Consider the following 19878-nt stretch of genomic DNA (forward strand, 5'->3'; position numbering starts at 1 on the left):
ACTTTTCGTTTTATTTGAGTCAAATTTTCCAACTCTCGAAGTTTTTTTCTTACAGGAGTTGCGTAGAAATTTAAACGATTAACAACTGATTTTACGGGTTTAATAAGTTTGTCACTCGCCATATTTTAACAAGTAAAGCGTAACGAAAAAAAAGCACATCCCCCAGCACAGAAAACAATAAACAACAATGTTTTCACTTGGTACACAAAATCAATTACTGAAAACTTAGCAACTTAGTATAGAGCCTCTCTATACACACATAAACTAACTCGGGCAAGTATCCTCTAGACTCCAACAGATGATAAGTGATTCCCGAGCCTTCTCTTTCGCAGACGCTCTGCAATGATGAATGCAAGCTCCAGAGACTGGGACGCGTTGAGCCTTGGGTCACAGTGAGTGTGGTAACGCGAGCTTAGGTCGTTGTATGTGATGGTGCGTGACCCTCCAACACATTCTGTCACGTTTTGACCCGTCATTTCTAAATGAACCCCACCAGGGAAACTCCCTTCTTGATCATGCACATCAAAGAAGGCTCTCAATTCCGCCTGAAACACACCATATAATTCAGTTTATTTAATGGCAAATACATGAATCATACACAAGATTGTATATAAAGACAGAAGATGAAGTAAGGAGGAAATATTACCCTGATTGCATCGAAAGAACGAGTTTTTAGTCCACCTGGAGCCATGATTGTGTTTCCGTGCATTGGATCACTAACCCAAGTCACAATCTGACCAGCTCCACGTACTGCTCTAATCAAGTGAGGAAGCTTAACCCGCATATTCTCAGCTCCCATTCTCACTATAACTGTAATCCTTCCAGGCTTGTTTTGAGGGTTTAGTATCTCTACCAGCCTAACCAGCTCACTAGGGACCATTTTATCACTCACCTGCATTAAAGTACACCAATCACCATCTCTCAGTTTCTCATCAAAAATCCACTGCACTTTCTTTGTTAAGGGTTTTCCAATTCCTTTAATACGAGGCAATTGATAATTCTAAAAAGCACAATCATATTGATCACGAACCTTGATTCCAAGGGGGTTAGCAATTCCCCTCAGAAACTCAACATGAGCACCATCAAGTTGGCGAGTTCGTTCTCCAACCCAAAGCATGTGCGCAGAGCAATCATAGTAAAGTCCGGATGTTGAATCCTCTCTAGTGAGTGCTTGCTCATAAGGTAGCAGTAAGCACTCATGGGATGTCCAAAACTCAGTAGTAGTCATGATTGGGTGAGCATTGGTAAGTCCAGCTGCACCCATGAATCCTAAAGCCTCATCAACTCTATTGGCCAATTCACGGTACCTGTTTAGTCACAACAAGTAGTTATAAGAAACTGTTTCTGACTTAAGAAAGCTGATCTCCAGTTGCTTTTAACATCATAACAAACAACAAAGAGAGGAATTTATGAACCTGTCACCCTGTTCACTATGCTGGGTGAAATCAAGATTCCACTGGCTAACTCTTTGCATAGCTGCATAACCTCCAGTTGCAAATGCTCTCAAAAGATTCAACGTTGCCACAGATTGTGTGTACGCTCTAACCATCCTATGAGGATCAGGGATCCTCGATTTCTCATCAAAAGCATCACCATTTATGTTATCTCCTCTGTAACTCGGCAGCTTCACGCCATCTTTCTCCTCGAATGGGTCTGATCTAGGCTTCGCAAACTGACCAGCCATTCTTCCCACCTGAAAATTTTCAACCCACAAAATCATAAACTTTCTATAGACCAAATTCAAAACATCTAGAAAATTCGAGTCTTGAGCAAAAAATTCGACCTTGATAACTGGCAACTGGCCACCGAACATGAGAACAACGCCCATCTGGAGAAGAACCCTAAAGGTATCTCTAATGTTATTAGCGTTGAATTCTTTGAAACTCTCAGCACAATCACCGCCTTGGAGCATAAAGGCCTGACCCATAGCCGCTTGTCCAAGCTTATCCTCCAGTTTCCTTGCCTCACCAGCGAACACTATAGGAGGAAAAGAGGAAAGCGTCTGTATTACCGACTCGAAATCCTTCTGATCTGGATACTCCGGCAGTTGCAATGCTTTCATCGATTTCCAACTGTCTAGACTCCATTTACCCGAAGCAGAGGCTGATTGGGTAGATTTCTTGGGGTCAGTCGAATGAACGGCGAAAACAGGGGAGAAAGAGATCGGACGGCGAGGAGCGTGGCGGTAGGGTAGAAACGACTTGGTCGTGAGAGGAGACGAAGCGTTTAGAGTCACCATCGTTGGTCTTGCTTTGGGATTTGATTGACGACTGGTTCGGCCACACGATAGAGAAGAGCCCAAAAAAAAAAGAGATGACTTTTATAGCCAATAATGAAAAACAAACAGTAGCCACATACGTACGTGCGAAGCGAACACATCTAATTGAGATAGAGGGTTACCACCGGTTTTAACGTCACCCAATTATCATCTTCAAGTGCTCGCTCCATCGCCTAAACCACCTGTGACACTGTTGTTACAGACTTCAATGTTTTAAGTTATGGCGGATCACAAGATATTTTCTCTCCAAGCTCCTACTTTTCTGATTTTTCCTTCTTCTCTTCACCGTCCATGGGGTTTCTTTCAGAGATTTCCGGGTGGAGTTAGATTCTCGGTTTCCGAGTTCCGATTGTCCTCTCAGCTACAATTGGCTAATTCCATTTCACCTTCACAGTCTTCAGCTTCCTCTTCTTCTCCATGTCCACCGAAGAATTCTGCTCCGGAGAAGTTCGATCTCGTGTCCAGCACTCGTAAGTCTTCGTGTTTCATCTTCTCCTTGTTTTGTTTTCTCTTCCTCCCTGAAACAAGGCTACTGTTTTCGGCAAATTTTTGTGCTTTACCTTTGTTTCCCTAATTTTTTGAAGTGTCTGAAGCCTCAATTACTATAAATTATTACAAATTTTACGTCGAAATTGAGTATCAGGCATCAAATCTTCCTATGTTTTAAAATGTCTGATATATTAGCTTCCATTGCTAAGAATAAAAAAAGTTAGGTACTTTGAAATCTGAGCTATACTCTTATATTAATAGTTGTTTGGATCTGCAGAGCTTAAAGATGGAAGCCATGTCTTTCGGTTCGGGGATGCAAGTGAAATTGAGAAATATCTGGAGGCTGAAGAAAAAGCTAGATGCGTAGAAGTAGAGAAGAAGCAACATGCTAGGATAGCAGAAGAAGCCAGTGAAGTTTCAAGGAAACAAGGGGTTAAAGATCTCGATCGTGTTTCTGAATTGAAGGAAAAATCTGATGCGAAGAAGTTTTTAGTCAATTCTGATACCGAAACAAGTTTTGAGAAAGAGGAAAGAGCTGCTCCTTCCAATCTTAGCAATGTCATCAAAATTAAGGATCGTAAACGGGCTCGTGCTCCTACTAAGAAAAAGAAAGAAACTTCAACGACGGTGAACATATCACGGACGGAAGGCAAAGTTGAGGCCAAAACTGTTAATGTGTCCAATCTAAGCTCCATAGTTACTGTAGCAGAAGCTATTCCTACTAGCTCTACTCAAGAAAATGTTGTTGTTTCTGATAAATCTGAGCCAGTTAATGTGAATGAAATCACGGTTGAGTCATATAAGGTAGAGCCTCTTTCTTCTGAAGTCATGGAGGAAGTTTCAGTCAATAAAATAGGAGATCATGAGACAAATGGTTGTCGACAAACCTCTGATACTTGTACGGAGGTTCAAGCAAGAGCGAGATCATCTACTTCACAACATAGCTCACAGTCCAATGATCTTGAGGAAGTTGCGCCTGTATCCACCATCAAAATTGATGACAATTTGGCTGTGAGGGAAAAGCCTGAGAAAACTATTCAAGCTGAGGTGAATCCTGTAGTTGAACCAACAGCTACAGCTGCTGTGCTTCCAGATGAACTCATTTCAACTTCAGAAGCAACACATTGCCATAATGATGATATCGCTCAAAAGCCTGTAGTTTATACGTCTGAAGAAAACCCTATGAAATCTTTTGAAGCTGAGGAGAATATTTTAGTTGAATCTGGCTCACAGTCCCATGATCTTGAGAAAGTTGCGCCTGCATCCACCATCGAAATTGATGACAATATGGTTGTGAGGGAAAAGCCTGAGAAAACTATTAAAGCTGAGGAGAATCTTGTAGTTGAACCAACCGCTACAGCCGCTGTGCTCACAGTCCCATGCAGCGTTGATGACATCGCTCAAAAGCCTGTAATTGATACGTCTGAGGAAAACCCTATGAAAACTTTTGAAGCTGAGGAAAATATTGTAGTTGAACCAGAAGCAACACATCTCAGCGCTGAGAAGCATGTAGTCGATACATCTGAGGTGGTGAGTCCTAACTCTAAACCATTAAGTAGTTTAACAGTGTAGAAGGATAGAGACGTCAGAGACTGTTGTTATACAGAATATAGTGCCACCACTCTAATTACTTATCATTCATGAAGGAAAATGATGGCGAAAATGTGGCTTCAACCTTAGGAGATGAAATAAATTTGAGTGACACAATAACTGATAATGATGACATATCTAAAACTGCCGATGATACAAAAGGGGAAGATCTCCAACTTCCTGCACCAGAAACGGCCATTCTTGAACCCATTGCAGTGGCTTCTGGCAGGTTAGTAAGTGATATAATTTACTCTTGTCTTAAACAAACTGTATTATTGTCTTGCATAGATACAGTTACATGCATATCTATGTGTATTTTCATACTGGGGAATCATATCGCAGCTTTTATTATAGTATGCTTGTTTTGCTGTGATTGGATGTTTGACATTTAAACAGGGAAGAAGTTGTTTCCAAAGCATTTTACGTGGACTCTGGTTTGGCTTCACTCCAAAGCCCCTTTAAGGTACCTGTGATAAAAAAATTTTTTTTTTTTTTTTCTGTTTAGTATTTAACTAAAAGAAGAGAGAGTTGTTGAATATTAAATTATTAACACTCGATAATAAAAAAAATAGTATACTGCAAGGTTATCTCAAGATCTTTCATATCTTGTAATATCTTAATCACAGTCTCATTTCCCACCATCTCAAAAACGTCATGTCAAACATTCTGACAATTTTTGAACTTTTGAAATCTTTATGCTTATGTTATGTGGTAAGTAATTTAGAAATAATGATGCCCAGGCATTGGCAGGTCGGGAAGATGCTTATTTTATCTTTCACCACAACTGGATAGGTATTGCTGATGGAGTCTCTCAGTGGTCATTTGAAGGTACATTTAAGTATTTTGCACATAGTTTTCCAAATTTTTGCGGAAACTCACTCACGTGTATTGTTATCTTGTCGAATATATGTTTGGTTCATATTCAGGAATTAATAAGGGAATGTATTCTCAAGAACTCATGAGCAATTGTCAGAAGATTATTTCTGATGAAACTGCTAAGATAATTGATCCAGTTCAAGTTCTTCATAGAGGTGTCAATGAGACTAAGTCCTCTGGATCATCGACAGCCTTAATTGCTCATCTTGACAATAATGTGAGACTTAGTCCCTAATGGTATATACTACATTGGAAATCCTTTCGAGATAGAGTCAGTATGTGATCATGTAGAATTACTTTATAGGAACTCCACATTGCCAATATCGGAGATACAGGATTCATGGTCATTAGGGACGGCACAGTATATCAGAAGTCGTCTCCAATGTTTCATCATTTTTGTTTTCCCTTGCAAATTACGCAAGGCTGTGATGTCCTAAAACTAGCAGAGGTACGATGCTGTTACTTAAGCAATGATATCTTTATTCTCAAGTAGTAGACCCTCTTGAATGATTCATCTCAACCAGCATATTTGCAACATATGTGGTCTTGTTTTACACAATTTGTAGGTTTACCATGTGAACCTGGAAGAGGGCGATGTTGTCATAGCAGCAACTGATGGACTCTTTGACAATTTATACGAGAAAGAAATAGTTTCAATAGTTTGCAGATCGCTGGATCAGAATTTGGAACCTCAGGTGCTCAATGTCGTGAATTTCCTTTCTCTTTGTTTTTTTTGGTTGACCAAGTAGTTTCGGGTCTTGTCTTGAAAGACTAACTTTGCTCCCAAAATCACATTGGTATTAAGACGAAAACCTACCGAATCTTACATCAATGTGTTTGTGTTGGGGACTATTAGCAGAAAATAGCAGAATTGGTGGCTGCAAAGGCACAAGAGGTGGGAGGATCAGAAACAGAGAGAACGCCGTTTGCAGACGCAGCTAAAGAAGAAGGATATGATGGACACAAAGGTGGTAAACTTGATGCTGTTACTGTGATCGTTTCATTTGTGAAAAAAAATGTTTCTACTTAAATATGCATCCTCCTCAGCGACTCTAAGATGTAAATAATGAAGAAATACAGAGACAACAACATTCTAGTTTTTTCATTTTTTATTGAAACGATGTACACTGGAGTAAACAGGCATTCCAACAATCATGGGAGCCGGATCAGTCCAGGATCCGACCCGGTATCCAGTTTCCGACCCAAACCTAGTAAAACAGAGAGAGGGTCTCTGACTCTGAGTGATGCTGAACTAGAATACCCAACCCTGACTCGACCCACTCAGACCAAAAAAGGATGAAGCTTTTTCTGAGAAATGCTTCAGTAACCTTAAACCCTAAGAGCAAACTAGCGACGACGATTCTCCCTTCAATCCATCAAATTCTCGTTAAACCCTTTTCCCAATCCACCACCATTCCCAGAAAGCAGGATCGAGTTCGTGACCATGGCTACGACAATTACATGGAAGTGGAGAAAAAAATCCGTAAAGTCATCAAATTTCACAGCTTGATACTCTCTCAACCCAACAGTACCATCGCAATCTCTCTTCTAGACACGCTAGCTCGCCGTCTGGGTCTCGGCTTCAAGCAACACGAGCCAGGCGCTTTCCTCCTCAAATTCCCACACGTTTTCGAGATATACGAGCACCCTGTTCAAAGAATCCTCTATTGTCGATTAACCCGAAAGGCTTTGGATCAAATCTGTCACGAGCACGAAGCTGTTCTCACCCAAATACCCGACGCCGTGACCCGGTTGCGGAAACTCATTATGATGTCGAATACGGGTCGGATCCGTCTTGAACATGTCAGGATTGCTCGGACTGAGTTTGGACTCCCTGAAGATTTCGAGTACTCTGTGATTCTGAAACATCCACAGTTCTTTCGGCTCATTGATGCTGAAGAGACTCGAGATAAGTACATTGAGATTGTGGAGAAAGATCCTAGTTTATCGATTTGTGCAATTGAGAGAGTTAGAGAGATTGAGTATAGAACAAAAGGTATTGATGCAGAGGATGTTAGATTCTCCTTCGTTGTGAATTTTCCTCCTGGATTTAAGATTGGAAAGTATTTTCGAATCGCTGTTTGGAAATGGCAGAGACTTCCTTATTGGTCACCATATGAGGATATATCAGGCTACGATTTGAGATCAATGGAAGCACAGAATCGATTGGAGAAGAGAGCTGTTGCTTGCATCCATGAGTTGCTGTCTTTGACTGTGGAGAAGAAGATCACGCTTGAGAGAATTGCTCATTTTAGGAATGTTATGAATTTGCCTAAGAAGTTGAAAGAGTTTCTTCTGCAACATCAGGGGATATTTTACATATCGACTCGTGGGAATTACGGGAAGCTTCATACGGTGTTTTTAAGAGAGGCATATAAGAGAGGGGAATTGGTAGAACCAAATGATGTATATTTAGCTAGGAGGAGATTAGCTGAGCTTGTGTTGATGAGTCCTAGAAAGGCCAAGGTTGATGCAGAGTTAGTTAGCTACAGAAACGGATTGGATGATGAAGATGATATCGAATGAACATACAATTTTCTTGGCTGTTGGTTTATCTACACCCTCATTCTCTGGGCATTACTGTAAGATCCTTATGTCACTATAGTTTTCCTCTGATGGGATTATAACCAAATGAAAATGTTGTTGAGTTTGAAATTTATCATTTTCTTCTCTTCAAATAGCAGATTCGTACCCAGAAAGCTAGAAGTGGACTGATGATGAGTTGATGGTTGTGAAAAGATGCTTCTTGATTGGGATGGATTACAGAAACTTGAAATGATTGTGAAGCTCAATCATTGTTCTGTGTCAAAGTGAATGGAAGAAAGATGCCAACAAGATGGCTTACTTCAGCTGCAAGATATACTTTGGCTCTACTCTTTCTCATCAGCGATATTCCTTAACTCGATTGTTGATTTTCGCAGATACTAAGAAACACCCTGGAATATTTTTTCCACAAGTCCCCTGTGGTTTAAGCTAAGAATCCTTATTACCTGTCTACTTGTTGAAAACCAACTAAAAAGGTTTCTTTGCTTATGCGAATACCCCCATAAGCATCAACAAAAAGACAATTCTTTGTAATAAATATCTTCAAACTCGTAAATGTCTTGGCCTTTGTCGTTTTCCATTATCATCATCACCATCACGTGATTGGCTAATACAACCAACTACTTTTCTATTTTTATTATTTTGCCACAAGCCGTGAAAAAGATGGAGAAAATGAATGTCCGTTTTATGATTGTGTTGATGGTTATGTGTCTGGCTCTGGGTTATTCGTCGGCAGTTGATTTCAGATGGAGGAGAACAGCGGGATTCTCTGATAGATTTACCAGAGCTGTCTCTTCAGTAGTGTTCCCAGTTAATGGCAACGTTTATCCTCTTGGGTATATATTTCCAAACTCTTTCACAACATTATTGCTTGCGTACTCAGAAATGCTCTAAATTTTGTTTTTGGAACAGATATTACAATGTTACTATCCACATAGGACAACCACCAAGACCTTATTATCTTGATCTTGATACTGGTAGTGATCTCACTTGGCTCCAATGTGATGCTCCTTGTGTTCGTTGCTTGGAGGTAATATAATAATTTTTCATCTTCAGTTCTCTTTTTTTCTAGATCCATTTTCATAGTATAGTAACCATACGAATTTACGATACCTTTTCCGGTATCAGGCGCCTCATCCACTTTACCAGCCTAGTAGCGATCTTATTCCTTGCAATGATCCACTGTGTAAGGCGTTGCATTTGAATGGTAACCAGAGATGTGAGACTCCAGAGCAATGTGACTATGAGGTTGAGTATGCTGATGGAGGATCTTCTCTAGGTGTTCTTGTTCGAGATGTCTTCTCTTTGAACTATACAAAGGGTCTCCGGCTTACTCCCCGTCTTGCTCTAGGGTATATTTCTATTTCTACAATCCTTGGACCGACAATTTTCAAATTGATTTAAGCAATTGTAGTTCCTAGCAAGCTCTCAGTGGAGTTTTCAGTGTAACAGATGCGGGTACGATCAAATCCCAGGGGCATCGAGTCATCATCCTCTAGATGGAGTATTGGGACTTGGTAGGGGGAAAGTAAGTATTCTGTCGCAGCTTCATAGCCAAGGTTATGTCAAGAATGTTATTGGTCATTGCCTAAGCAGTTTAGGTGGAGGAATTCTCTTTTTTGGCAACGATCTTTATGATTCTTCAAGAGTCTCTTGGACACCAATGTCACGTGAATACTCGTAATTATATAGCCCTTCTCTTATTTTTATCTTTGACCCAGTCACCCTTTTCTTGTTTTTTGCGCTAATTTTGCAACTTTCTTTGTCAGAAAACATTACTCTCCTGCAATGGGAGGGGAACTTCTATTCGGGGGAAGAACAACGGGACTGAAGAATCTGTTAACAGTCTTTGACAGTGGAAGTTCTTACACATACTTCAATTCCAAGGCATACCAAGCCGTAACATATTTGGTAAGGAACTTGCTGTAACCTTGGAAGATAAAGAGCAAAGAGACTAGTTTTTCATCAAGTCTTTTTGTTCTTTTTGTAGCTAAAGAGAGAACTAAGCGGAAAAGCATTGAAAGAAGCACGTGATGATCACACGCTGCCTCTATGCTGGCAAGGACGTAGACCATTCATGAGCATTGAAGAAGTCAAGAAGTATTTCAAGCCTCTAGCTCTTAGCTTCAAAACAGGCTGGAGATCAAAAACTCTGTTTGAGATACCCCCAGAAGCTTATCTAATTATTTCTGTAAGCATTTCTGTTCCACGTTTCCCATCTATTCCACGATCTTGTGTTTTTTGTACAATGCCAAACAAATGGTTTATTAAAATGTTGCAGATGAAAGGGAATGTGTGCTTGGGAATCTTGAATGGCACAGAAATAGGTCTCCAGAACTTAAACCTCATTGGCGGTATAGTCTTTATTTAAACTACCAAATTGAGGATCTTGAGGTCTCGGGTATAGGTATATATTAATTCCCTTTTCTTCTATTTGAATCGACAGATATATCGATGCAAGATCAGATGATAATCTACGATAACGAGAAACAATCAATCGGGTGGATGCCAGCAGATTGCGATGAACTTGCTTCACTAAAAGCTGCTCAAGTATATGAATATTGAAAAATGTTATATAGTTGGGACCAAAAGCTGATGATAGTTGTAATTAGATCATATATTGAGACATGTTATGTAAGTGCCTAATGCTCCGAGAACTATGTTCTTTCACTATTTGGTTTAACTGGAATGGCTTCAACTCCTCCTATGATACGATTAATGACTTTTTCTTGTGCAAACTTTTTAAGTTAAAAATAAAAAAGTTTGGTTTTTGATAAATACACTGTTCAAAAAAAATCACAACTTGACGGTCGAAACTTACCAACACATATCTCCGGCCGGCGAATTCACTTGACTTGCTCACACTCCACTCTCTGAAGCAGCACCCAAGTTTCTCTCTTTCTCTCTTCGATGGCTTTCTCATACTCCTTAACTTCTCCTTCACCAAATTCGACTCTCTCATATTCCAATATCCATCAATTTCTCAACCCGTCTTCTTCGTTTCCCGTCTCTTTATCTGTCTCATCTCCGAAGAGCACCCGCCGTCTTCGTCTCATCATCACATCCGCGGTGAATCCGCAAACGAGACAGCCGACGAAGAAGGCCTCAACGGGTAGTGGCAATAGTAACAGTAGTACGAACAAGAAACGTAAGAAAAAGGGGAAAACTGCGAAACCTGTGGAGGATTGGGAATTGAGAGATGCAGATGGTCTTGACGAAGATGTTGATTCTGATTATTCTTCTTCTTCGCGGTCTCTAACAACATTTAACTCTCCTCCTACCATACCTAAACCACCTGCTGGGTTTGTGATTGATGAAACTGGTAGGGTTCTTATGGCCTCTAAGAAGCGAATCGCCACTGTGGTGAGTCTAAAATTTCACTTTGGTTATGGACTTGATAAGTTTGGTGTTTGAGAAAAAAAGAGAATCTAAAAAGGTTTTTGTTTTGAGACAGATTGATCCAACAAACAGTAGCCCTTTGGATTGTGTGATAAGAAGAGTTTTTACTAGTAGTAAAGGAGAGGATTGTATGCTTCTTTGCCCTGTGGATACGTGAGTAACTGCTGTTTTCGCTCTTTCTCTTATCAATTTAGCTACTTCGTCTTTTCTGTTTGATTGATTCACTCCTTGCTTCAGGCCAGTTCAGATTTTGAAGAGCACGAATATTGATGGATGGTCAGCTGTAAGTTCTCTCTCCAACAATCTTTATCTCATTCATTGCACATAGCCTAGTGTAGGCGAGGCCTTTTCGGATGCATGAACACTATGCTTTCGAGAACTCTGATATTGGTTCAACAAGTCACCCTCTGTAGAATAGTCATTCTCTAGAACATCTCTTCTATTGGGACCTTTGTTTCCTAACCTCTATGGTTCTGCCGTTTAGGTCAGCGATGAAGAGGTTGAAGCTCTTCTTCCTGCTGCTGCTTTTGCTCTTGCAAAGATCCATATGCATCTAGTTCACAGCGGGTATGACTGTACCCTGTTTTCGGCATGATATTTTTGAATATCCTATTGTCTCTTTGTGTCTGATACCCATTCAATGGGTTATTATCACTCTAAATCAGGTTCTGTTACACTGCAAGGGGAGGCTTTTGCTACACCGAAGATAATGTCTTTGATTTTCGCACAGGCAAACACGCTTTTTCCTCTAATATTTACACATGATGAAAATTCTTCTAATTAATATTCTCTGGCGTCTGCTCTAGTTTAGCTTGCTAAATGATTTTGGCTTGCGGGAATTCATGCTTTATATTTATGTATCAAATATCAAAACTATGGTCATGTGAACTTCCATTTTAGTGTATGTATGTGATTATCTGCATTCTTCCTCTGATGTTCTGATCTCACAAACTATTCTTAACGTGAGATGATTTTATGGTTCTGTTCATATACTTGTAGTTTTAAGTTCTGTGTCATACTTTTTTCAGATTATTAAATGTGTTGAGCAACAACTTTTTGTAGATGATGGCCAAGATGTTGAAGGCTTGCCAACTGAAGGGATTGAGATTACGTGTTTCCATCTGGTATACCATTGCTTTTGGCATTTTGCTTATTGATATGTTTTGAGGTGCCTTTACACAAGTCTGAATATCTTTTGGCTCTCTCACACTATTATAGCATATTTCAAAACACTAATACATGAAATTTAATTTCTCAATGTGTCTCTGAAGCAAGTTTGTATTTAGTGCTCCATTGTGGATCCAAAGTTGACAATTACACTCTGATTGTGATATATGTATAGTTCAAATTCTGTAGAACATGAAACTAAGATGTATGATGTGCCCCTTTTTCCGTTGTCTAAATATGAATTATATCTCAGGATGGATCACACTATATGGTCTACACACCTTCAGATCCACTTCTCTTTGTTGCTGCTAAGGTAAGCTTCTTATTATTGGTTGTTTCTTGTCACAGACACAGTTATGCCAAGCTGTAGCAGAAGATGTTGTTACTTCCATAGAAAAAGATATGGAATCGTTTAGAATATAATGTAGAAAAACAGAGTGGTAAATAGTAATTTCATCTATGCAGGATCAAGATGGGCTGCTGCAAATTGCTGATGATGTAAGTGAACGTCCACTTTGTACTTTTTTTCTACGCAACTTGGTTACACATACCGTTTCTTTTGGGTTAATGAAAAGGTTTTTAAGCAAAGTTGAACCACTAGGCGTTGACCAATATGTGAATTCAACAAAAGAATAAAGAAGACTGTTAGAACTGAATTAAGTATTTATGCAATAGGCCTTGACGAACGTACATGTTATACAAGTGATTTTAGTAGACAATATAGAGTGAAGGGAAAGTGAACTTAGTTCTTGATTATTTCTGGTTCTCTGGATTTAGAATTGAGAATTTCTTGTAATCCAAACAGTAAGGCTTCTGTGTGATCAGTAATATGAAGTAAGCTTACCATTCTGTGCCAATGGGTTTGCAGGAGCTCTTAGATGATCCAGCTGTGATCAGCGCCATAGACGAGGAAACCGAATTCAATGCCTTGGTGGTACGTAGAGAATAAAAACAAAGATTATAAAATATGAGGTTGTTTGTAAAGTGATGTTGAAACACTTCTTGGTTATTGATGTTTGGGCAGGAGGAAGAGGCGGCTCTCCTTGAATCACTTCTTGGGGAAAGGATTTAAAGCTTTCATAGGGACTGCTTAGCGTTTACATAGTTGCTCCTCATTTGTAATATTAATTTCTCTTATCATTTTGTTTTCTTATAAAAACTCATTTTGCCTTCAGAATGGAATGGATAATTTGGGTTCGATCATTTGTATTATCCATAAACAAAACAGAAATCCACATGATCAAGTGATCCGTGCAGCACCTTAACATCACTACTAATTAAATCAGAGGCTCCTTTTCAGTTTTCAACGTACCAAAAATGTGTGTGCTCTTGTGGAAGGAATTAGGACCATACAAAACCTATCCACTAAAGAAAATTAATCAAAATTTTGGTTTTCTTTTGTTGTTTTTGACTTAGGTAAGCTCTGACTCTGAGCTTGAGGGACGCACTCATGTCCATGGCGCTAATCGCCCAACCTCACTTTGTTCCTGGTAAGTTTCTACTTTCTTAGTTCGACGCTTTCAAAATTTGCCTTCTTTGTAAACCATTAGATAGATCTTTGTGAATTTTAGTTATGTCTGCTCCTCTTAAAAAAAAAAAAAAAAAAAAAAAACATGGACGGGAAGGGTTTCAATTCACAGTATTGGCAACACATGTTCTCCTTACATATAATTGGGATATTTCGTGAAATGATATATCACATTTTATTGCTTTAGGAAGTGCTGGAATCTCTGGGACTAGACGCATATGGAAGAAGAAGAAGCCTTGGATTGGTTTCGATTCGAGAAATGAATTGAGTTTATGGAGAAAACACCTATTGAAACCCAATGGAGCTTCTTCTATTTGTTGCTCATATGGTACAGACAAGGATCCTCTCTTACCTTCTATCCAGCAATTAACCGATGCTCGTCTCATTTATAGTGTATCTGCAGCATTGGGTCATAACAAGGTTTTGACTTGCAATATTTGGTTGCTTCTCTCCCTCTCAATTCTCTTTTTCGCTTCCTTTCTTAAGCAACCTTTCCTTTGCTCATAGGAGTCACATCCAGAATGCAGTGCAAGAGTTCCTGCCATTGTTAGTGCTCTTGAGAAGAATGAGCTCACTCCTAAGGTATGAAACGATCCCTCTCTTTGTGTAGCTATGGAAGTTTCACTAATTATAATTTACAATATTGAGTCGAATCTTAAGAGGATGAAGACCAAGATAAATCTCCGAATCACTATGCTTGTGGATAATTTTGTAGGATTGTTCTTGCACCTTTCTGGAGTTAGATTATGATATGATCTGCACTATTATATTGCACATTTATTATCATATGCTAAATATTTCATTCTGTAAGCCAGGGGTATGCTATTGTTGTATGAACCAATCAGTGTCTTCAGAGACTCATTTTTCCATTGTTCCTCTCTTGTCTGCTTTTTGTTGGACACTATGCTTTTTATGTGCTGAAGATCTCTGTCACTCTTTTACTATCAGTGAATGCCCATATATGAATCCTTTTTCTTTGTGTATTTCAGCTCCGTGGCTCACAGATTCTTGAACTCGCAAATTTCAGGACTGCAAGTATAGAAGATATTGCAAATGTTCACGACAGGGCTTATGTCTTTGGCCTAGAGAAGGTTGTTTACTTTCCTCATGTTATATTATTACTTTTACTGCAGAGCTTTTTATTCCATTACTAACCAATATATTGACACATAACATAGCCAAGTAAGTAGGATTGCAGATGAGAATGTATGAGTTTTATTTTGACCATTGCAAAGCCATTCTTAGTTTAGGCAATGGATGAAGCTTCAGATTCGGGACTAATTTTCATCGAAGGCTCTGGACCAACATATGCCACTTCCACGGTAACTGCTTTATGCTCATCGGTTTACATCTCTAGTGGAACCATCGTTCCTGCTTAAATTTCTTCCCTCCGTGACAGACATTTCAAGATTCACTTATCGCAGCAGGAGCGGGAATGGCTTTAGTTGATTCAGTGGTGATGTCTCGTTTCACCATGTTAGTCTGCTGTTATTGCTTCAGTTTCATTATGTTGGAACTGGTTATAGATTTCTTAGTAACTTTATGATAATTTGTTTCAGATCGCAGCATCCAGAAAGAGTCCAGATCCTCCCACTGGTTTTGCATTGATAAGGCCTCCAGGACACCACGCTGTGCCAAAAGGTCCAATGGGGTTCTGCGTTTTTGGAAATGTGGCAATCGCAGCTCGTCATGCCCAACGCGCACATGGTCTGAAGCGCGTCTTCATAATTGACTTTGATGTTCACCACGGGAATGGCACAAATGATGCATTTTCTGAGGACCCTGATATATTCTTTCTGTCAACGCATCAGGTAAGCCCCTGACATTTTTGGATGACATGTTTATTAAGATCATTGATAGATTTCAGAAATCAACACACAAGTCGTTTTTATATTCTGAAAAACGCAGGACGGAAGCTATCCTGGAACAGGAAAAATCAGTGACATAGGTAAAGGAAAAGGTGAAGGTACCACTCTAAATTTACCACTACCTGGAGGGTCAGGTGATATTGCAATGAGAAGTGCTTTTGAAGAAATCATAGTTCCATGTGTTCAACGGTTCAAGCCAGATCTTATTCTTGTTTCTGCTGGGTGAGTGAGTGTAAAATAAAACGTCTTTGTATTGTGTCATCATTATCTCACAAACTGGTCTGTCTCATTGCTTAATCTGCTTAATTAAGGTATGATGCTCACGTCCTGGATCCACTAGCAAATCTACAGTTCACGACAGGAACGTACTACTCATTGGCGAAAGATATAAAGCGGTTAGCGAAAGAAGTGTGCGGAGGACGTTGTGTGTTTTTCTTGGAAGGAGGATACAACCTTGAGTCACTTTCATCATCTGTGGCAGACTCGTTTCGAGCATTGCTTGGAGAAGAAAGCTTGGCATCAGAGTTTGATAACCCAGCCTATTTGTATGAAGAACCAATGAGAAAGGTGCGAGATGCAATAGAGAGAGCCAAAAGTATTCATTGCTTATAACTTATATAACAAAGGATTTGCTTGGGAAATTCTCCATAGTTTCCATACTATGTCTTAAACTATCAGGACTTATGTTATTTTGTAAAGCTGTTGGGATTATATAAATTAATAATATACAATACGGAGATGTAGAGTTTATATTTTCTTTTGGTAGTAAAAAAAAAATCGTGATAACCGCTCCTCTTCTCTTCATTCCCACCGTTCAATAATAACACAGTCAATTTGTTTATATTTCGGTTTTTGTTAATTACAAATCAATGTTCACTAAAAGTATTTTGGTAATTTTATTTCTAAACCTAAATAATTAATGACTAGAACATGAACATGGCGATCGTACTAATAAAAATTAGTAGACCATTTTTTGGTTTTTTGTTATATTATTACTAGACTATTATTTCTCATCGTATTTTCTAACTTATTCATGCAAAGTTTGTAGACATTCACATTACTGATTACATTAATTTATGTAAATAAATGATTACGATTTTGTTTATATAATAAAACTAAGTAAAGCGTACAGGTAGTGTTTCTAGTGAACCTGTTAAAAAAGAGTCCAAAACGGATGGCCGTCATACCTAATCATGTCTATGTAAATGACATAATCAAAAACTTCCACGTACTTGTTCTTTAAATCTGGTAATCAACAAGTAATTCTCAACTTTTTTATTTATATGATATCTGCGAACTTAGCCCCAAAAAAAAATAACTTAATTCTCTGAATCATTATAAATAATAAATAAATAAGAACGAAAATATCTAAAACCGCCGACCAACTCCAATAAAAATAATAAAAATCGTCTTGGAAGAAGGAGAAGAAGAAGAAGTATCTCGTTACGTTATCTTCATGCAAATCGAATTCTTTTGTTGACTGGCCATAGCAATACAAAACCAATCCGACACGTGCATACTCACTACCATCCTTCACTCGCCACGTGTCCTCTATCCACCGTCGCGATCCGCCCCACCAAGCCACGTTGCGTGCGTGATACAGCATCTTACTTTAACCTACTCAATAAAAACTTTAGATATTTTTAAAACAAAATTCGTATATACATATGTCCGCAATCTCCTATATAATCAATCAATCAATCAATCAACCATTTAAAGAGATTCATCAAAAACACTTTTTTTGTTTGTTTGTTTTGACTTCAAGCTATATCGATGATCTTAGAGATGGAAGTAAGCAAGAGAATGGAAATGCTAGAGAGGAGGCCGTCGATAGAGACGGAGCCGATGACACTGCATCTTGATCAATTAGAAAATGCTCGTGAAGAAGCTATCTATGTTATGAAAACCAAAACATTGGAGGAAGCTATGGATATTTTCACAAAGGTATTGTTAGTTACTTGATTAATCAGTTTTCAAAGTTTCTTGGTTTCTCTCCTTTCTTTGTAACGTTAACTTATTAATGGATGATGATGATGTGTAAAAAAAAAAAGCAGGAGACGCGTGAGGGTTTAAGAGCTAGTGAAGAAAGAGGACGATGCATGAATTTGAAGAATGATGATGATGATGATGATGATGAAGACGAAAGAATGATGTTTATGAGTCCTCATGGTTGGGACATTGCTACTGCTCCTTTCTAATTTGTTTTTAACTCTTTTTTTTGTTTGTCTCTTCCGTTTTTTGTTTTCCTCTACTACTATACTTTCGTTTTCAGTTTTCCTTAAATCTTTGTCTGTACATATATACTTACGCATATGTAGATGTTGAATAAGCCGTACGTGTACTTTACATCCTTCGTTTTTATTATAGAAGGAAAAAATCGTCATGTACACAATCGCAAAAGATTTTTCTTTAGTATATCTGAAATCTATGATTATATTTGATCCTCAGAAGTTTTTTCTTTTTTGTTACGAAGCAGCAAGATGATTTTAAATTCGGCCAACCATGGCAAACCAAATATCCTATGTATGTAAAAAAAAAAAAAAAAAAAAAAAAATCCTATGTATAGTTTCTGTTAGTCGTAAAGGTCAACCTAATTCATCTTGGGAATAAAGCAAACGTGAGACAAATGTCAACAAAACCAAAGGAAAAAGCTATGAAATTAATTTTAAAACAAAGAAGCAATCATTTGGGGTTTGTCATGGGAGAGGACTGATCAAGCTGCATCTCTTGCTCAATGTTTTGTAGATTAATATATACCCATACGTGTTTCCTTCGTCTGTGGACATAAGCCATCGGGCGAAATCGTGAATCACTTCGTGCATGATGATAGTTTTACTACATGACATCATGGCTGAAAAATCTAAGACGGGACATTATTACATTCGTAGGGATTTTCTCTTTGACAAATGCAGTCATGTTCGTCTTTAGGTGGTTTGGGTTCATCTTTTAAGTTCTTACATGTGCATTGAAGAAAGCGTTGTTTCATTTTAGCTTCCATTTCTTTAAAGCATTTCTTCTTTCCATGAAATCCGCATTTTCCAGGAAATGTGACGAGTTCCCAACAGTCTTGTGGAGGTGCTCCAGCTTCCACCTCTGATTTTATTATATTTTATATATCAACCAAAACAAATTCTTAGCTTAGCTAGCTATAGAATTAGTAATATAGATTTCTTGTTAAAAAACATTACCTTTAACATGGCTTAGAATTAAACAGATGGAAAAACAAGAAAACATAAACAAAGTAGTAGACCTCATGTGCTCAAAAAATGATAAAAATGATCTCTACTGCTTCAGGAGATTATTAAATTTTTATCTAACTCTCGTAGTGAATATGTTCTTTTGTTTGTCTCTTATCAACCACACTAGCTAGTAGTAGTATGTATTTGTGTCGCCCAATTTATAGCTAGTAGTGTGTATATGAACCACACAACAAAATGATTGTTCCTATAAATTTGAGAAGAAAGAACATACAAGGGTGGAGCCAAGTCAACAAGATCCCCAGTAGAATCGGCTCCCATTTTTTAGAAAACACAATTCTTACTATTTTTTTTTTTTGTCGATAAACACAATTCTTACTAAAATTCACCTTTTCTTTGCAATTCTTTTTTAATTAAAACTTAGTTACATAAATAATTTTTTATTGTTTAATTATTTTTTGTGCGTCAAATCCCTATTTTGATGTTTGAAAATAAAATTCATGATTATGTGAATTCACATTAATTAATTTCCACCATTTTGATGATATAATTATGATGCAGCCATTCATGATTATTATTATTATTATTAAGCTATGATACATATACATAGTGTCATCCAAATCAAATATTTGTTGAAGAACTTAAGGAAACATGTATCAAAAACATCGGAATTTAACCAATCTAAAAAATCGTTTAATTACATCTATCTTAACATTTTTGAAGTACATTTTGTACTAAAATCTATTTTGGCTTATAACCTTTTATTTTGTATTATTTGCATAATCAAACTCTTGTCATTTGAATAAATAAAGAAACTTAAAGTAAATTTTGTAATTAAATCACAAGCAAATCCCAAAATTGGAAACCAAATATTTATTACATCAAAAAATTTCCTAAAATCCCTCTCTAATAAACCAAATCTCTCTCCAATATATTTATATA

At 38.0% G+C, this 19878-nt stretch overlaps 8 protein-coding genes across 14 annotated transcripts; 6 read left to right on the top strand and 2 right to left on the bottom strand.

Annotated features, from left to right (window-relative positions):
* Positions 1-58: 58 nt before the first annotated feature.
* On the bottom strand, positions 59-2303 carry LOC17877695 (phospho-2-dehydro-3-deoxyheptonate aldolase 2, chloroplastic). Its single transcript, XM_023778453.1, has 5 exons — positions 1784-2303; positions 1416-1693; positions 1031-1307; positions 647-892; positions 59-545 (listed from the first exon to the last, which is right to left on the bottom strand). Exons 1-5 carry the CDS (start codon positions 2237-2239, stop codon positions 285-287), a joined length of 1518 nt encoding a protein of 505 aa, XP_023634221.1. The 5' UTR covers positions 2240-2303; the 3' UTR covers positions 59-284.
* Positions 2304-2399: 96 nt separating this feature from the next.
* On the top strand, positions 2400-6345 carry LOC17880942 (probable protein phosphatase 2C 62). 2 transcript variants are annotated; one of them, XM_006283066.2, is made up of 9 exons: positions 2400-2748; positions 3045-4297; positions 4414-4586; positions 4754-4820; positions 5098-5185; positions 5284-5450; positions 5538-5681; positions 5800-5928; positions 6093-6345. In XM_006283066.2, the coding sequence occupies exons 1-9, from the start codon at positions 2499-2501 to the stop codon at positions 6261-6263; spliced, it is 2442 nt and encodes an 813-aa protein (XP_006283128.1). In that variant the 5' UTR covers positions 2400-2498; the 3' UTR covers positions 6264-6345. The 2 variants fall into 2 exon arrangements, with proteins under 2 accessions (XP_006283128.1, XP_023634220.1); XM_023778452.1 differs by having other exon boundaries at positions 3045-4294.
* Positions 6346-6428: 83 nt separating this feature from the next.
* Positions 6429-8355, top strand: LOC17880243 (protein ROOT PRIMORDIUM DEFECTIVE 1). 2 transcript variants are annotated; one of them, XM_023778457.1, is made up of 2 exons: positions 6429-7815; positions 7915-8355. In XM_023778457.1, the coding sequence occupies exon 1, from the start codon at positions 6530-6532 to the stop codon at positions 7757-7759; it is 1230 nt and encodes a 409-aa protein (XP_023634225.1). In that variant the 5' UTR covers positions 6429-6529; the 3' UTR covers positions 7760-7815; positions 7915-8355. The 2 variants fall into 2 exon arrangements, with proteins under 2 accessions (XP_023634225.1, XP_006285071.1); XM_006285009.2 differs by having other exon boundaries at positions 7918-8355.
* Positions 8356-8414: 59 nt separating this feature from the next.
* Positions 8415-10496, top strand: LOC17877949 (aspartic proteinase Asp1). Its single transcript, XM_006282897.2, has 8 exons — positions 8415-8613; positions 8690-8807; positions 8906-9129; positions 9230-9457; positions 9547-9688; positions 9768-9968; positions 10059-10131; positions 10224-10496. The coding sequence occupies exons 1-8, from the start codon at positions 8441-8443 to the stop codon at positions 10340-10342; spliced, it is 1278 nt and encodes a 425-aa protein (XP_006282959.1). The 5' UTR covers positions 8415-8440; the 3' UTR covers positions 10343-10496.
* A 29-nt stretch (positions 10497-10525) lies between these two features.
* Positions 10526-13546, top strand: LOC17878372. Its single transcript, XM_023778458.1, has 10 exons — positions 10526-11140; positions 11232-11329; positions 11414-11459; positions 11661-11743; positions 11842-11906; positions 12239-12300; positions 12597-12656; positions 12809-12841; positions 13212-13277; positions 13368-13546. Exons 1-10 carry the CDS (start codon positions 10688-10690, stop codon positions 13413-13415), a joined length of 1014 nt encoding a protein of 337 aa, XP_023634226.1. The 5' UTR covers positions 10526-10687; the 3' UTR covers positions 13416-13546.
* Positions 13547-13577: 31 nt separating this feature from the next.
* On the top strand, positions 13578-16495 carry LOC17880793 (histone deacetylase 14). 4 transcript variants are annotated; one of them, XM_023778454.1, is made up of 10 exons: positions 13578-13662; positions 13760-13833; positions 14059-14291; positions 14379-14453; positions 14861-14962; positions 15122-15193; positions 15271-15327; positions 15431-15682; positions 15780-15961; positions 16051-16491. In XM_023778454.1, the coding sequence occupies exons 2-10, from the start codon at positions 13794-13796 to the stop codon at positions 16349-16351; spliced, it is 1314 nt and encodes a 437-aa protein (XP_023634222.1). In that variant the 5' UTR covers positions 13578-13662; positions 13760-13793; the 3' UTR covers positions 16352-16491. The 4 variants fall into 4 exon arrangements, with proteins under 4 accessions (XP_023634222.1, XP_006285468.1, XP_023634224.1 ...); XM_006285406.2 differs by lacking the exon at positions 13578-13662 and having other exon boundaries at positions 13680-13833; positions 16051-16495; XM_023778456.1 differs by lacking the exons at positions 13578-13662; positions 13760-13833 and having other exon boundaries at positions 14061-14199; positions 14899-14962; positions 16051-16495.
* Positions 16496-17454: 959 nt separating this feature from the next.
* On the top strand, positions 17455-18182 carry LOC17878618. Of its 2 annotated transcripts, none has more exons than XM_023779415.1 (2): positions 17455-17683; positions 17791-18182. In XM_023779415.1, the coding sequence occupies exons 1-2, from the start codon at positions 17513-17515 to the stop codon at positions 17935-17937; spliced, it is 318 nt and encodes a 105-aa protein (XP_023635183.1). In that variant the 5' UTR covers positions 17455-17512; the 3' UTR covers positions 17938-18182. The 2 variants fall into 2 exon arrangements, with proteins under 2 accessions (XP_023635183.1, XP_006284815.1); XM_006284753.2 differs by having other exon boundaries at positions 17794-18180.
* A 417-nt stretch (positions 18183-18599) lies between these two features.
* Positions 18600-18994, bottom strand: LOC17879062 (putative defensin-like protein 233). The gene is made up of 2 exons (XM_023777955.1): positions 18928-18994; positions 18600-18832 (listed from the first exon to the last, which is right to left on the bottom strand). Exons 1-2 carry the CDS (start codon positions 18992-18994, stop codon positions 18600-18602), a joined length of 300 nt encoding a protein of 99 aa, XP_023633723.1.
* Positions 18995-19878: the final 884 nt, after the last annotated feature.

This window comes from Capsella rubella, unplaced genomic scaffold, assembly GCF_000375325.1.
Source record: "Capsella rubella cultivar Monte Gargano unplaced genomic scaffold, Caprub1_0 scaffold_7, whole genome shotgun sequence".
Classification (NCBI taxonomy): Eukaryota; Viridiplantae; Streptophyta; class Magnoliopsida; order Brassicales; family Brassicaceae; genus Capsella; species Capsella rubella.